Genomic DNA, 18,139 nt, shown 5'->3' on the forward strand with positions numbered 1-18,139 from the left:
TGATTCTATGATTCTATGAAATTTGAGGTGAACAACCAGTGAAAGGCAGAACTGAGCTGTACAGAAACAGGTGAGGACAAAACATGCTTCCCTCCTCACAGGAACATAGTATCCTGAGCTTCTAAATTAATTTCTGTAGAATACACTGCTGACTAGTACTTGTGCTTGCCATGTGCTGAGGAAAAGAAAGGCATTAACCTCACTAAAAATATCTTGCCTGAAGAGTTCAAGGCCAGCTATGAAAAGATTTGCCATTTGGCAAGAAGAAACAATTCAACCTGGGTAAAAAAAGGACCCCATCTGCAGAATACAATGATGAACTACTGAAATTTCACAGATGTACTCCTACTTGCTCTTGTAAATAACTGACAGTGATCTACTGGACATTAAGTCATGCAACATAATGTCCAGCAACATTCCACAGTTCAGCAATAGAAGAGGTAGGGAAGCAGGCACATGTACAAGGGAACAAAATGGATGTTCAGTTAGTAAAGCATCTCTGATGATAAGCAAGTAACTACTGTAGGTTACTTCTAAAGATTAAGAATTTCTGTAAGTTCCCAGTTTGAGGCATCTGTTCCTTTTTCGTAATCAGTTACTATGCAATCTTAAATCCTTGTGTACATTAAGGCAATCAGTATGACACTGAGGCATACAAGTTTTCCTAAATAATCCAAAACCTTGAATGAACCTGCTAATACTCTACTAATTTTCTCTTTGTATTCCCATCTATGTATTTTTTAAAGTTGTGGACAAGAAGGAATAAGGTGAAGATTGTGGTTACACTCCATAAGCAATTTAAGACTTCTAACTTCCAGCTGACACATTTCTATACAGTCAGCTGTAGCCCTTTTCCACCTGACTTCAGTGTCACTGCAGGCCCCATCCTGCAAACATCTGTGTGTTTTACTTCTTGTGGCTAAGCAATCCTACAGACTTGAAAAGAACTTGGACACGAATCTACTCAACAGGTAATGTCAAATTAAGTTTCTTCCAGGCAAGATTTACCTTGCTAGAAACATGTAAAAATGTTAAATTTAACTATCTAAAAGTGTGGTTTGCAGCAAAGAAGCCCTAAGAATGTGTACCAAAAAGTACAAAAATGAATCTGATACTTCAAGTTGGAAGAAAGAGTGCTAGACAAGAAGGCAAAGGGATATGCTGTTCTTATTCACAGACAAAGTTACAGTTAATGAAAACACTTCTCAGCTAAGTAGCTTTGTTTTTAGTTCTCAAACAAAATAAAATACAAGAAAGTAGTTTAAATACGGTCAACCTCAGCTTGCACATTCAAAACATGCCTCAAATACCACAGGTATTATTCATACTGTAATTAAGAGGAAAGGATGAAATGTTAGCTCACTTAGTTTATTTCAAAACCTTTTGAAGATTAATATCCATAAGGTGGTAAAGTAGTCTAAGCTCTGAAGTCAGGAAAGACTTACACACCTCCTTTTTGAATTAACAGATAAAGCTGAAGATTTACCTCCTAAGACAAATGCGTATGTGTTATTACTGAAAAATCAATTAAATGTTAATTAGAAACAAACTCGCCCACAGTTTGGTCTGAAACCTCTTTCCAGAAATTCTAGTTAATATATTCTAAACCAAATCAATCCCCTTCTTTCCTGTCCTACACTTTGCTTCTTTAATGACCTCATAGACCTTATCTTCCACTAATTAGGAGAGCAGTTGTCAGGTTTTCACTTTCAGAGTAGGAATAATGTGTGAGACCCAGTCCCTGCTCCTCCAAATAAGATATCTTGATACAAATTCTATTAACATTGGTTTCCTTATTGTAAACTGTGTGTTCTCCAAAAACTACCCATGCTTGACAATTAAGTTCCGTGCAACTTTGGTCACAGAATTGTCCAAGGTCTTGAAGCCTCTTCAATATTTACTGTACTTTGAAACAAAAAGCTCCTAAAAAGGACCATAAACTGGAGCCTCGTGGGAGCAAGCTGTCCAAAGCCCTGATGGTAGAACCTTATTCCTGCAGGGTAATCCTGACAAGTTCATCACACCTTCTACTTGAACCTTCTGCAAGTTTTACACTTACTCAACCAATCAATGTCCCTTTAGCCAGCAAAGTGTAAAGCAAACAGATGTAATACCATTTCTTATGCATGATAATCTCTTTTAATATCTACAAAAGACTTGAAGAAACAAAAACCTAAAAGTAAGCTCTGAAATTCTGAAATCCATAGAAAGGCACCTGTTGTTTGATGGGGTTTTTTTTACATTTGGCCTTTTTGCTTTCACATCACAACTTAAAAATATGTGAATACAGGTGAAACATTACTAAAATCAAAATTAATTAAATAAGAGTTTAAGTGCTAGATCACAAACTATAAAAACAACCACTACTGAAAATGTTTTGCTTCAACTGTGTATTACGTGTGAAGGTGAAACAAATTCACTTTTACTTAATGACAAATTTTACTGCATTTCTAAATGAGCAACTATCTTCAAAAATACACTTCTCTGGTTTTGTATCAGACACAGTTTATAATGAAAAGATTAGAACAATTTGTTTGTGTTGAAAAGACATTACAAAACAAAGCACTTAAAATTACTGAACAAAATATTACAGCCAAGTACTTCAGATATTTGGAATCTCCTTTCTTGGGTGATGAGTCAAAGACTGTGATACTTGCCAAGAAGGTCATAAAAGGCTAACAACCCTCAAATATGTTCGTTTTTTTTAAAGCAAGGCTGCAACTAGAAAAATGAATAGAGTTAAGTAGAACAAACATCTTGAAACAAGTATCTCATGAAGTGAGGTATGGTAGTGTTGAAGTGCTACAGTGGATTTCTGCTTATTCAAACTTATTTCAGGTCAACTACTCTGCAGTTTGAGATCAGCAGACTGTGCCTGCTCGCTGCAATCTTTTGTCATATGACCCTTTGTAGATGTCCAATGGCCACAAAGAAGATACATTCAATTAAGCAAAAACTGACAACATGATCAGATATGAATGAGCATATCTGGCAATTCAGAAGGCAAACTGTAAGTAAAAATGCAAGCATACAACTTATGCATAATAAATACATTTTCAAGCATTTGACATTATCAATATTTTAAAAAGAATTTAAATAATAAATGCAACTATTTTATACAGAACTGTACCATTTATTATACACATAAGTATATCAGTTCCCTTTGTTTACAAAGGCTGGTTACAGATATATGGAATGTTACAGTACCATCTTGCATAAAATTTTAGTACAATTCGTACTTCAAAAAAAGGGTGCAAAACACCAGCCTAATAAATCTGACTGAATTGAAATATTTTTAATTACATCATTAACACATACACAACAAGCTGTACATAAGCCCACTTTTAAATCACCACTTCAAAATACTGTAGCAAGTACATTAGATCATACATGATTCCAACTAGTCAGTTAAACTTATTAAAGGTTTGCACTGCTACTCACTCTGGAACCTTTGAGATATAGCCTGTATTCATGACTTACTGAGCTCCTGTTAGTACAGTTAAAGGCAGTCAGCACCACTTGCCAAAGCACTACTCAAGAGATTTCCTCAGAGAAACTTCACCCAGGAACAAACATTTTTGGATACCTTTTTTTTTTCCGTTCAAGAATAAAAAAGTTTTATGGGGTCAAGACTCTCCATTCTGTACCTTGGATGCTGGTGGATGCATGAAGTCCTTAAAGGGAACCAGTGCCTCCTTCAGAGCAGAGCACACTTCTGAGGATGAGCAGGTAATACATTCTACTAAAGTCGGGTACAAGGCAATAACTTGTGCCCATGTGCTAGCATCGACTGCAAGGAAGAAGAGAACAGACTGAATCACTTACTACTGTCCAAATTCTTACAACTGATTTTTTTCAATACCTGTATAAATAAGGGCACATTCAGGTCCCTAAACATAGGTACCTACAGCTATACAGACACTATGGCATCTGCACAGGGCACTCAGATAGGAGGCAGGATTTCTGCAGGAGAGCCATGTTGTTTTTTTATCTGCAGCAACTGGAGGCCAGATGGGATAATATCCATAAAATGGTGCTACACACCTGTGTTTCTACATGTGAGCCATTCACTGTGCTTTTCTGGATGAAGAACTGACAAATTTAATATAATACTTTTATTAAATCCATAATACACGTGCATCTTCTGCCTGCTTTTCTCAGCTATTGACAAAATTAAACTGGATGCACATCTGACTTTTGGAAGATTGTCAGCAATGAGACTCTCTTGATTTCAGAGCATTCCAGATTACAAGAGCTATAGAAAGCAGAGGTAGAAACACTGCACCAAGACAAAAAACATCCATGGTAAAGTTTCTTATTCCAACAAGAAAAATTAAACATTGTAGTATAAATCTTAATTATGCCACTTCCTTGCTTATTTCTGTTTTAGCTCTGCTTTCAAAAGAGAACAAACCCTTGATTTCAGACAACATTAATAATTATCTTAAAGAAATAAAATTATTAAAAGGTAGAAGAAGTGGGAGTGAAGTGATTCAGTTATTTGTCCAGTGATTTTCTCCATAAGAAAGTGTGTGGGAGGTTTGGCAAGCAGTGCCAATATATGGACCAGGCAAAGAATGTCTCTGATTGCAGAAGAGGGATGTGGGGAACAGTCCAGCTGAGCTGGCTACTCTACAGCTCTAAGAGGAAGACCCACCAAAGTAGCATTTCAGTTGCCTTCAGGGTTTGCCAAAAGGCTTTATCCATCTGGCATATTTCTGCCTTTTGCCATCAGCCTTGGAAAGCACATCATCATAACTCTGGCTGCTCAGTGATGCTGCAAATGAGGCACTGCCTCTCTCCAGAAACCCACCTGCCTGCGTTTTTCTGGAAGGGCTGGTTTGTTTCAGGATTGAAAAGGAATTTTTCTGCTCCTCACAATATCAGAAACAGGGAGGGAGAGTCCAATACAGTGGATTCAACCAAGACTCATGACTATGTTTTCTTGCAAGAACTCTCCATGCACACACAGTAGGTGCAGCTTACAGGAGGAATAGGATACATGATAAAAAAATGAAGTTGAGGTCTTTCACTTAATTCAGCCCTTTAAATACATCTGTCAACCATTTACTCAGGCATCAGTGAGCTAAGACATCTTTCTCAGTCCCGGGGACAGAAGGTACTAGGACAGGAAGAGAGGGAAAGCAAGACCACAAGTTTAAGTATCTGCCAGCCTGTCTGTGCATTTAACTTGTACACTCCTTAACTGCAGAGTGCACCTGTATGAACATGATCCATAGTGATGTACAGAGGTATCACGAGAAGAAAAAAGGACTGAACAAGATTTCATGTATTTAAGAATTCCATTAACACTTTATGAAGGGCTTTTCGTTTGTTTTTAGAAGACACTGAGCTCTATCTAATAAAGGATGCCATAAAGTGAACTTCTCTATTTTATTAAACATATCTTAGGACCTTATACTTTTAGGCATACTAGAAAAACTTTGGTTTTTTTCTATCTGCCTGCCACCTACATATACCAAAAATTAGAAAATACTGAACCTTACAGATTACGCTTTTCTTACAAATTTCTGGGAAATTTATACTAATAATAAATACATCTTTGTGGCAGATATAATGTTACCTTGTTTAGAAACATGTTGTTTAACAATAACTTACCATTTTCAGGCTGAGTTTTTTTAAGTGAATCTATGAGAGTACTGACAGCTTTTAAAACAAATATGATTTCTGTTACTTGCTGCCTACAAAGGATAAAAGGCAAAGAGTCAACTCCTTATTTTTGTCTCAAGAGTGTATGTTTTCTACAAAAGTTACACAACACTAAAACAACATCTAATGGAGACAGCTGCAATGAAGCCTAGCAGTAAAAAGGATATTTAGAGGTTAAGGTTGTAATTTGTCTTTAATTTTCCCACCATCACTGCTGTTGTCTCAGCTAGGAGAGCTTTAAATTTGATATTGGAAACAGGAACACCATACACATCTCAATATGAAAATTTTAATATCAAAACATGTGATTAATGGTGACATAAAAATAATTCCCACATTCATGATCAAAACCTTCAACAGTTAAGTGGATTTTAAAAAAGTTCCCATTTTAAAGAATTTCCTAGTACTTTAGTCAGTTTTTCCATTTCAAGAACAATTACTTAATGATTCACAATGTTGCCATTTGGATATTTTATTTTTGGGGAGACTCCACCTCTTGATTTAGAAACTAGACATAGCTCTACTGGGAACAAAGGGAAATCAGATTTCAGAAGAATTATGCTATAGATAAACATTGTTTCAGTAACTGAAAATGCTGTAACAGTACAGAATGACCATTCTTATTCAAACATTTTTCAACTAAAAATTGGCACCAACATTTTCTCTGAAATGTCTTCCTCACAAGCATTTCCCTTTTAAATTTCACCCCCCCCACACACATTATTTTTCTTTATGATTGAGTGATATTTTGAATTCAACCTTCTTCTCATAAGGTCCTGGTAACACCTTTAGTTCCTAAAGAAAGGTACATACCGTGGAAGAGGACACTTGCCACTCAGTCTCTCATCTTCTATGTAGCGATGCAATACATCCTGTGACCTTTTCAAGAGCACAGAAAGGGCCATTCTGGAGATGTAGCCTTCCTGAGGAGTTGTGACTTTATTACTGAATGAAAACTGGAGTAGTGTTTCAAAACACACCTTGGAAAACTCTTCTCTCATTCGAATATCTATTTCGGCTTCTGTCAAAGTAAAATGTCACATTTAGTCGTGCAGTATGCATGGCAACACACCAAATGCTGCATTTCAATCACTTGGAAAAAGGTTATCATTCCTCTAGTATTAAAAAATATCAACAGAACATTGTGCTAAGAACAAATATTGAAAATACATCCTAAGAAAAAAAAACCCTGCAAAAATCGTAATCGTTCCAAAATAAAAGAATTATGCAACATACTCAGTAACGTGTCATGTACTTGACATTGCTTTAATAATCAAATATATTAAATCAATTAAAACAAACAGCAACCCTAGTTCTACATTATAAGTACTAATATTTGGTACTGTACAATCCAAATATTTTATACGTAAGGGCTGATGCCCATTTTTTCATTGTTCAAAAAAAACCTATAGATGTTTCTTCTTAAAGGCAGAGAAGGTATCAGCTTAGGCACACTCAAAGTTATGCTAAGGTCATTTATATTTTAACAGGATATTATGTCTGTCTTACAATTGTCTGAAATTATTGTTAGACCTGGCATGAAGCAAAATAAGCTACGTAGAAAGTAACAAAAATACAGTTTTAAATACAATTCTGTCCAAGCAGTAAGGAAATATTTTTTTAAAAATTACAGTGAATACTTGCCAACTTCTAAAAAATATAGTTTATAGAAACAAGCTGGATATCAAACAGTCTGTACTGAATACATGCCACAGAACTTCAGGTCTTTATCAGAATAAGTACTCTAAACATTTTCACTATTTTCTAGTAGATTTAACCCTGTCTCTTTTGTCCTTCATGTACCATACCTGTAAAGGAGGATGACTGAGAATGAATTGAGCCTTTATTGAGCATAGTCATTATTTGACCAACAAATTCCTTAGGAATAAAATTAGCATATGGCAGTATCTCTGTGCTGATAAGCTGCACCACCTAAAATAAATTAAATATATTTATATTGGTTTTCTGATTATTAACGTTGTAAATCTAGTATGAAGCAGACAGAAACATTAAACAAGAGAGACAGGCCTAATGAAACTTCACAAAATCTATTTTCTATTCTTTTCTATTACTAGCTTTTAAAATTTGCAGATATGTCCAAAATTGTGGTCTTGCATGCAGCATTAAACTTGAAGTAATAAACTTTCTTTCCCCACTTTTGTCAGAGTTTCTGAAGCAGGTATCACCCAGGTTTCCACTGCTATTTAAAGTATATTCTTCAGCTAGAATTGATGGTTTTGAGACCAGAAGGTCTATCATTAGTAATCTACCTCTCCCTCCACCCCATTCAATATCCATTGTGGCATTAACACACACATCACATGCTTACAATGTGACATCTGCAAAGCAGAACAAGTGAGTTAATTGTCTAAACAAGCTTCAGGCAATACACATTAACTGAAACGCTTTCTATCCTTGTCTTGATACTCCCATTCACAGCAGTGAGGTTGGATCTCCATAAATAAATGCATTAGATCTGAGAGTTCTGCTCCCTGCAGGCAGAACTGCTCCTGCCTTTCATCCAGGAATCTTTGTGGCCCAGCTGCCATCCTGGAAAGATGAGGGGTGACCAAACCCACAGATACTGCCATGTCTTCTATGCAACTCCTTTTCCTTTGTACCCCTAATCCCTGTTTGGCCACATCTCTTTGTCCTGGAGTGAAAGGGGACAAGTCCCTCTTCATTTGAAGTATCATCTTCTCTTAATTTACTTCAGCCTTATTCAACCAAATATTATCTCTTTACAATTACAGTGGTCTCTGTGCTGCACAAACTACATCATTTCTTCATTTATGCAGCAGCTTCTCAGTATTGACAACACATCTGGAGGGCAACAGTGTCACTGCTGACTGAATGTCCCCCACAATGCAGAAAGCACTCACTTCAGGTTTAATTGTCAGTTTTCCCCGTGGTTTACAACTACCTGTGTAATTGCTTGGCAATAACATAATAAGCAAGGATCAGGTCACGGGTTAGAGGCAGAAACACATTCTGGTTTAGCCACTCTATGCTGTTTTGAAGTTGAGAGAACAAGAAGTAGTTTTTGGCATGCTGTTTCCTACTTTTTGCATCACACTGATGCAGCTAAATTCTGAGCCTATGAATTCCCTGTCTTGCTGTCAAAAAGGAAAACAGTATCACAGAAAAAATAATGAAAGGGTAACTTAAAAATATTTTTTCAGAACCAGATGTGACTTGTGAATGTTGCTATTTGTTATAGGCTCCTTACCTCAACGTCAATACTCTCATTCTTCTGAAATTCTTGAATTGAGAGATTATCAGGAGGTGTACTAAAAATAAACACACTATGTTATACTTTTAAATTCACAACATGTGTAAGGTGATAAGTATGGGACAATGCATCACATTTAAACTCATTAAATGCATCAAGTTGGTACTATTACATGGCAATGATTAATGATTGCAAGGCCAAGTTTCATGGGGCTTTGAGCAAACTGCTCTAGTGGAATTCTACAATTAACATTTTCACTCACTATGCAAGAAAGACTTTTGATTTTCAGCAGTACGTCTGGAAAAAACCTTATTTTAATTTTACATTTTCTTCTACATTAATGAAACACTTTTCGTTACTTTGTCTTTTTCCTTGATAACTGAAATGATATATTCGTTCTCGTTCTTAATGAATTTTATGAAAAGAAACACCCACTTTATAAACAAGAGTTTTGGAGAAACTTAGAGCTTTCTGCAGTTTTCCCATTACATATAAAAATTTATTTACAGATGAAACATCCAGAACTGATTCAACTAGGAAAATTACTCGATACTTCACAAGATCCTACTGTACCTGCTTGTAAATTTGGAAATTTTGCATCGGGAATTTTATGGCAGCCATCAGTCATGTTGTTTTCTCTGGTGACATTTTATCTCATTTATTGAGTCTTTCTATGCACTTACTGGACTACCTGTTCAGCTGGTTTATGCTTCTGTTGAGTTACTGAGCCAAGTTCCTCAGCAGGACAGAAAGACTAAAGGTCTCCTACTTAGACAGAGATCATGTGCCCACACTGCTGTTTTAATTTTGATCAGACATGGGATTTTCAAGCTAAACTTTTAGGTAACCCCTTTTATAAACCTTAGTTCATGTATGATATTAAGAATGCATAGAACCGGATTCATTTCAGATGAAACTAAATCCAGAAACATCCTCCAAGCTCTCATAGATGCTTGTTTGACAGGAAGCCACACTGCAGCTACTCTGAAATAAAACACCTAAAGTGAGAACTCTGCAGGTGACAGGTCCTCATCATGATCTGTTTTGGCTTACAGTTCTGCTTCTACTGCACTTAAGGGGGGACAGAAAACCCCTCCAAAACTAAAGACACAATATGTAAACTCTGAAATCCCATAATCATACGACTGCCTGTTAAAATCAATCTAATTTTAACATACAGTTAGTGAAATTACTAGAAGAAAAATCAATTATGAGCCAAGGACAAACTGTTCTACAAGAACCTTCTGAGCTACATAAATTGGAAGGCCAAAGAAGCATATCCAAAAACTATCATTACGTGGTCACCTTGCACCCTTCCTTAGGTATCCCACTAATTTTACTTTTAACTTTTAAAAATAACTCTGTAACGTCTTCAAGCCTAGGAACAGTTTGGAAATTTGACCAGTTGAAAGGAATGGTTAGAATTAAGACTGTCTGTGGCACTTCAACATCCTGGTATTGTGTAAGTTTGTGTGTTACGATGCATCTTAAATTAGACAATGCTGGTTTTTTAACTCCAGAGAAACCATCTGATTAAGTACACACAATGGTCACTAACTGAAAAGGAAGGAAAATGATAGGGTCAATCTGACACACCATTCCCTGCCTGATTTATGGCAGAATAGGCAGATGTAAGGAGAAGAGTGCTCCAAACAGAATGAAGAACCAAGCTGTTTTGTAAGCAGAGGAATCAGTGCATTGTTGCAGTGACAAGCAGACTGGCACCCTTTGGCTAATTTCCAGACTCTCAGCTTTTCCTCCACGCCATGTCTGTCCCCAGGAAACACCAGGCACGGTGGGTACTTCAGAGCTGAGCATTTGCTCACGGGCAATGCAGCTGCCCAGTATGTGACTGTGGACCTGTGCCAGCCTTGTCCTCAGAATGGTCCTTGTCTGGGCCCATCTCCTTCTTCCCCATGCCAATTTCAATGAAATGTTTAAGAACTTTGGAGGTTTTGAAATCTCATTCAAATCTGATTAGTTTACCTGACAGTTTGCTTTATTTTTTACTTTTTTCCCCCCAGTGCTTCTATATGTTGCTGACCAAGACAAGTAAGACTTTTCCAAGATAGGCTTTTTTCCCTCATCTTCTGGGGGCTTAGCATAAGACACCTGAAGATCAGTCTGTTCACCTACAGCTAATTTCCAGTTTTGACAATGATGACAGTAAGTACCAGTGTTTCTGCTTGGAAAATAAACGTATCTCCTCAAAGAGGCTTTATGTAGATAATTTCACCCTGTCTATGAAACAGACAACTGTTACGTGTATGACTAGAAAAAAACACAAATAATAAAATATGAAATACTGATCTATTATTGGTTTGTATGTTAGGTAGTCAGGAAGTCTGGAGTTATACATTGAAAACAAATAAAGGAAAACATTAAGTAGCTGTTCAGTCAGTACCTTCTGTGACACACTAAGTTGTTAACTATGCAAAGCCATTAAACAGTAATGTAAACACTATTATGATGCATAGAAATGCAGGTTATGTTGAAATATATAGGAAGCTTCCACTGTGACACTTCCTAATTTATGACTGACTTTCTGAGCTGAAGTTTACTTAAAGAGATGTTCAGACCTTTCTGTGCAGTCTTCCATATCTGATCTGCCATATATGCTACAGATTATACTACATACTTTTTCATGCAGAAAATTACTCCCAAGTAAACAGGTTTTTGTAAGGTGTGTATATGAAACACCTCTATAGGGGCCAAAAGCTTTGCTGGTCTGATGTAATATATCCAACAAGGGCCAAGAGCCAACAAAGATAAGCAGTGCACTGCTCTATGCAGCACTTTGCCAGGTACAAAGCTCCCACTGCACTGTCTAGGGAGAGCTGCAGAGATAACAACAAAGAGCTAACAGCCACCTGGAGTCCTGCTGTGCACAGCAGCACTCTGTTCAGAGCATCTTTTGGGAAAGTATTGATTTAATTCCCTCATGTGAACACAGACTTCTGCTCTAGTAAATTATAGAGAGAGACACATTTGTGGAATTTTATTTTGTATAATGGTTTGACATGCTTCCATGAAAGCCTCTGGGAAAGCAGAACGGTGTGAAATAATAAACAGACCAGCTTCCTACTAGAAGACAATTTTGTGTAAATTAAGTTACATGAAATGTATTAATTTTAAATGCTATTTTTATTTACAAAAAAAAAAATTTAAAAAAAATATCAAGATTGAGTTCTTCAGCTGTAGCTTGCTTTAAAAAACCAAACCAAACCAAAAAGCCAAATAAAAAACCCCAAAACTGAAACTTATTTCTTGGAAGTCATTCTCTTTTTCATTTACCTGGACTCTTTTGGCTACATTTGAAATTTCTTGATGTACAAAGCTGCAGAGCCCATTTCTGCTGTGCTTTGTACTTTTTAGACATTAGTGAGTATCCCCTCTCACTCACTACCATAGCTGGCTTAAAATTCTGGTCCTGTCCAAAAGATGGAGGTGGGATCATGCAGAGGAGGTTCATTATTTTAAACACAGACATTGAGAGCTTTAAGGGTTCTAACCAGAGTGACCTCTTGTCTAACTGATGTGTCTCTAAAATTTATTTGTATTGGTATTTATTTTTTGTCTGTTTTGGGCAAGCTGCTATTTATCCATCATTAGAAATACAACTGTGTTTGGTTGCTGACTTTTGTGTGTTTCAAAACTATACACACAAATGCACAGCATTCTAGTGTAAGGTACAGAAGAACTTTACTGTTTCCAACTAAAAAGAAATATGAATTTGTTACTGAAATCAGCACATAAAAAATAATCAGGGAATTAAATTTTTCATATTCCACCTTGTCCTTTAGTCTGAGACACTATTAGATGTACTTAAACTGCTCCAAACTAGATGGAACTAGATGATCTCTAAGGTCCTTTCCAACCCAACCTATGATTAAATTTTCTGTCTCTGAGTGTTAATTTTTTTCACTTCTGAACCTTCTCAAGCTGCACACATGTACAGCATTCCAGTCATGAGAGACTATGCATACACTTCTATATCTGCCTGTCTTTCTAGTTACAAATGTGACTATTTAGCTACATTTTCTTAAGTATCACAAATAAAGTGTAGTCAATTATTACAGTGCAGTCACTTTATCTTGGGTAGAAAAAACACAAGATATTCATGGGTTTTTAAGAGAATATCAGAATAATTTTCAAAAATTCACAGTAAGTGAAACATGTCAAGATGGAACTCAGGAGAAATGTGTATAGCTAACAGTGTTCACCTCAATTAAGAAAAATTACTCTTGCAAATCTCTTTGAAGTGAAAAAAGGAACAAATGAAGTACTTATCACTAACTTGTCATGGTTGTCCAAAACACAGCCTTATACTAACCACTGAGAAGAAAGTTAACTCTACCCCAGTCAAAAGCAGCACTTAGTCTTTATTAAATCTATAGTAAACATCCTTGGGAGTCCATACAGAACTCCTTGGCCTGTTTAGAAAGACTATGCCCTGTATTGAGAGGTCACTTCAGCTCTTTCTTGCTCTTACGTTTCACCTTTTGATTGAAGTTTTTTTTTACTACTTTCTAAAAAGTACATTTATTGAGGAAGGCAGATTGGTTCCTTCTCTCCTTCATTCATGAAAATAATTTTCAGATATCAAATAGCTCTGCTGACACTTGTAGTGAACGAATTACTTATAAATACTTTCCTTTTAAAAATAAAAAATAAGAAAAGGAAATCGTGCTTACCTTTTTGTGAATAAGAAGTCTTCAAAAGTATTGGCTAGCTCTGGCCACATACTGTCAAATTTTCCAGAAGATGCATGCTGCCTAGCAACAGGCAGTCCAATGGAAAGAACTTTGAGAAGAGAGGAAACAGCTAGCTTCCATGTGCTTTCAGAAGGACAGGAATATTTCAGACTAAGAGGTATTCTTAGTGTCTGCAAAATGAAATTCAAAACAAAATTTGTAGTTGTGGCTTGGACAAATCTAAAAGCATGGCAAGTTTCTGCAGAAGATCTTGGTTCACAGATGACAGTACACATCACTACCTTGTCTGCTGGTGTATGAGATGGTCTTTTAAAAATGTAATTCTAAAGATGATTTACCATACACTAGCCACCTAAAGGACAGCTATGTAGCCAAGTACAAAGTTAGAAGTCAAAATTGATACCATTTCTGCTAAGCCTCACAAATGAGCTTTGCTAACATCTAACAGACTGCTGGCAGTTTGCCACCATGAGTGTATTCTGAAGAGTTTAGTCCCATTCCCAGAAAGTTATCCCAAGTGCATCCACAGCACAGGACAAAAAAACTTGATTAATTTAAACTTTTCCTAACAAAGTTGAACTGTATACATAACCCCTGCAAGAAACCTGGTCATTGCTGACTGTTAAACCACAAGAAATTTAAAATAAGAACAATTAGTGAAAGTCTAAGATAAAGGCTGCAACATAACTCAAATGTATAGCATATGAAAACACAGCACAATTTAAGTCTTTTAGCTAGAAAGCTTCAGTATCTATAAAACAAAGTCATTAATAAATTTTAAAACATGAATCATATGAACTACTTACACTATGTATACCTTTTAGCATTCTTAGTCAAACTGATTTAGAACCTGATAGTAAGTTACCTTGAAAAACTAATTATTTAATTTACATTCAAAATACATAGTGACTAAATTCAGGTACTACACATACTGTTCCCATGCTTGTGGTGAAGTCTCTGAGGAACACAAAGGGAGGAAAGACTCACTCCAGCTCTCACGAGGGAGTCTCAAGGAAGTTAATTAAAATCAACTCTGTATTGCCAAGAATTATGAGTGTTAGACTCTAACCCTAGAAATAAACAGAGTACTTTTCTTCTGCTGCTACTGGTCATACGTGTCAAATCTAATTCCAAAATCAACATGGGCTTTAGAGACAAGAAAAGTAATTTTAAAAGCATTTTTATCTACTGCAACAAATCACATTATTATTAATTGTGAGTGTTAAAGGACAGTGGTATTTGTATCAGCTTCACCAATCCATTAAAACAGTAGTGGAAGACAACTGCATTAACTTTGAAATACAAATATTTCATTCATAACAGATTTCAAGTAGTGTCACATATTTTAAACACATTCAGGTTTCTAAATTTCTATACAGTAAAAACCTGATGTCAGCCAAATCATTATGAACAAATCTATGTCACATATTTTTTCCAGACATTTACTCTGCCTTCTATTATTTACCAACACCTTTTGCTGAAATGGAAACAAAGTCAAAAACAGTGAAGAGTTTGACAATTTCACCTTAAAAGTGTATTTGCTCACCCATAATATTTCATAGCTACATTGACACACAAAGTCATTAAAAGCAAATCAAGAGCAACAGCTAGAGCACACACTCACAAAGCATATGTGCCAGTCTGCAGAAACTGGTCTTTGCCCTTCAATGCCATATTTACTAACAGACCTACTTACCAGATTCAGGTGGGGAATACTTTCAAAGATTAAAATTTTGTGGCCTAACACATTTGTTAATTTTTATCTTAAAACTGAAATACTGATGCTGACATTATCCAGCTAACAATACATATAGGCTAATCAATAGCCTTGCAGCTTCAAATAAAATGATTACCTGCAGCTCATCTTCATAAAACACGTCTCTGCTTACTAAAGCTTTAAGCTTCCCACAAAGCATTTATAGACACCAGCTGAAAATAAAACTCATGATTTTCAAAGTGAGCTCATTAAATTCAGAGTGTGTGCTGGACAGTCTTTTACCTTAATAATGTTCTGAAGAACTTTCTCTGTTACCACAGCTTTATGGCAAGCTGTCTTTTGGTATAAGTCCACCACAACTTCCAGTGATCTCTCAGCAAATGGGACATAATTCAAGGCTACCCATTCCGCCTAGGAAAAGAAGTTAGTAAATTACTAAACCGTAGGTGAAAACATATTAATTAAGGAACAGAAAGTGTATGTTTTGCATTGAACTCTCTGTTTAATGCATGCAAGGTTTCCTAAGAACATGTCCAAGCAACAAAACTGTAAATACAATGTAGTCTGGCTACGAAAATGTACTCTACATTGAAGTAAAGTACATTTAAGTAGGAGAAATGTTGCAGTCTAGGCAAGACAACTACATTAGGACAATCTTGAAGGAAATTTAACTCACCGGTGCAAATAGTTGTATCTAGTGTGATTCCATTGTGTTGCAGGACAAACAGAATAAGAAGAATTAATACATATGTAATAGTTACCTCTTTGACTACACTGAATCAGAGGCTCATGCTTAGTGAACAGCAGCATACACAGATAAAGAAGAGTTATTGAACATGTCCCATTTCTTTACAGCACGTGCAATTCCAAACTTTGTAGCTTGAGGGAATTTCCTCCATTCAAAATTACTGTGTCTTTGTATTAAATATAGTATCACATGTAAAAGAAATTATTTTAGATTAGTTCACTGGACCAATTCAGACTCATTTGATATGTCTGATGCCCAGGCAAGACCTTCCTTACATGAAGGAACACAAAGCATAAAAGCAAAGAAGAATGCAAAGGGAATAAATGAAGATAGTAAAAAGCATATTAAAAAAACACTGATAAATTAACTTATTAGACAACATGCACAATGAAGTTTTTACAGATTGAACAAATGCATCTTGCTGAACAACCTGTATCTGAAGCTGAACTGGATTCACCAGCCAAGTGAAAAAAGTGAGATTTCTAATTAATTACCTGATTATACTTTGCATTTGCAATGTGCTTTGTTTCCAGCTGCCCATACTGCGGAGGCTTGCAGGAAAATTCTACAAAGGCCAACAGCTGGTCAAAGATTGCAGGATACATTATCTGCATACTTTCTGAGCCCACACATATAGCCTATACCAAAAGAAAATACAAAAGCTTAATATATATCTTGAATTTTGCATTTAACAACTGCATCCGTACAAAAAGCTCCTAAAGACAAATCCCCATATAAGACTATGCAAGTCATGCTGTATAAGAGAAAGTTTATAGTTCTAGCAGTTTAAGGAAAGTTAAGTCTTGTTATTAGAATAAATTAAGTGGCAAGATACCTGGGCATATACAGTTCAGTAAATACAGCCATCTCATCCAACAGAAGACATCTTTTCTTTACAAGCTCTGCTTTGACATGTTAGTAAAATATACATCTTATATAAGTCTAAGTTGCACTTCAAGGAACACTTAAATCTCAGAAGTAAATCATACAAGGTTTCAAAAAGTAGGTAAAATCCTGTCTTACAGAAAGGAATATAAATAAAATGAAAATGACATGACTTTGGTATAGCTAGAACTCAATCTCGCTTCAAAATGGAAAACATTTCAAGAAAGTGTACTTAGAGGATGTCAGTGAAATATCATGTTGTCATAGGCTAATGATTTCCTGTTGCAATATAAATCCCAAGACAATCTTAGGGCATTTATTTTCAAAGACAGATACAATGATTCTATGAAGTTACTCCAATTATTTTCTGTCATATTAAATGCTTTGCTTTACTTCCTAAAGTCTGTCCTCTCAAAACTTCAAGAAACAGTCTATTTATTGCTCTACAACAAGACTTTGTGCTTGTGCTGTCTTTTTTTCTCTGGAGAAGAATCAAACCCCCTTCTCATTAACCACAGATCATCCATGACAAGTTCTGTCTGAGCTCACTCAAGGTGACAAGAGCTCTGAAGCTGTTTGAGTGCAACTCCCATACTGCAGCTGTGCCATGAGCTGTGCGAGTCGATGGGCAAGCAAACACCCTGAGCCCCCAGCCAAGAGAGGCAGCAACCAACAGGGGCTAGAGGCATTAATCACTAGACCACCCTAAGACACAGCTGCACCTGCAGGCCATGGACAACCTGCAGCAGAACATGCCATGAATCAATGGCCTTTTTCTTTTCCTCAACTTCCTACAATTTAAAATGCACATCTAATGCTCAAAAAGCTTAATCAACATTCTGAATATAGTGCAGCACTCCTTCTAAAAAGACATACTCCCTTCTGGTGCCTGAGTTCGAGACTGTATGGAACTCTGAAATAGATGCTTTGAAGCCAGGTACTCACCTGTGTTGCAGAAGACTAAAAGGTTAATTGCTGATCTAAAAGTATTCCACACCCTGTAAAATAACCTCATCTGATCTGCTACATTAAATTCACAGCACTAAATTTTAAATACATTAACATGAGATTACATACCTAGCTGAAAGGGTATAAAAATGATTTTATATATCAACAGATGGATTAGAAAGGGAAAAAGAGCATCAACAAGCCCTAACTTATATAGATGCAAC

General features: G+C 36.1%; 1 protein-coding gene across 1 annotated transcript; it reads right to left on the reverse strand.

The window, feature by feature from the left end:
- Positions 1 to 2,242: 2,242 nt before the first annotated feature.
- LOC103800869 (protein MON2 homolog) lies at positions 2,243 to 16,718 on the reverse strand. The gene is made up of 9 exons (XM_009073260.1): positions 16,577 to 16,718; positions 16,011 to 16,028; positions 15,617 to 15,745; positions 13,597 to 13,787; positions 8,900 to 8,960; positions 7,479 to 7,602; positions 6,484 to 6,691; positions 5,620 to 5,702; positions 2,243 to 3,790 (listed from the first exon to the last, which is right to left on the reverse strand). Exons 1-9 carry the CDS (start codon positions 16,694 to 16,696, stop codon positions 3,627 to 3,629), a joined length of 1,098 nt encoding a protein of 365 aa, XP_009071508.1. The 5' UTR covers positions 16,697 to 16,718; the 3' UTR covers positions 2,243 to 3,626.
- Positions 16,719 to 18,139: the final 1,421 nt, after the last annotated feature.

The sequence above is a fragment of the Acanthisitta chloris genome, unplaced genomic scaffold (assembly GCF_000695815.1).
Source record: "Acanthisitta chloris isolate BGI_N310 unplaced genomic scaffold, ASM69581v1 Scaffold34154, whole genome shotgun sequence".
NCBI classification, from domain to species: domain Eukaryota; kingdom Metazoa; phylum Chordata; class Aves; order Passeriformes; family Acanthisittidae; genus Acanthisitta; species Acanthisitta chloris.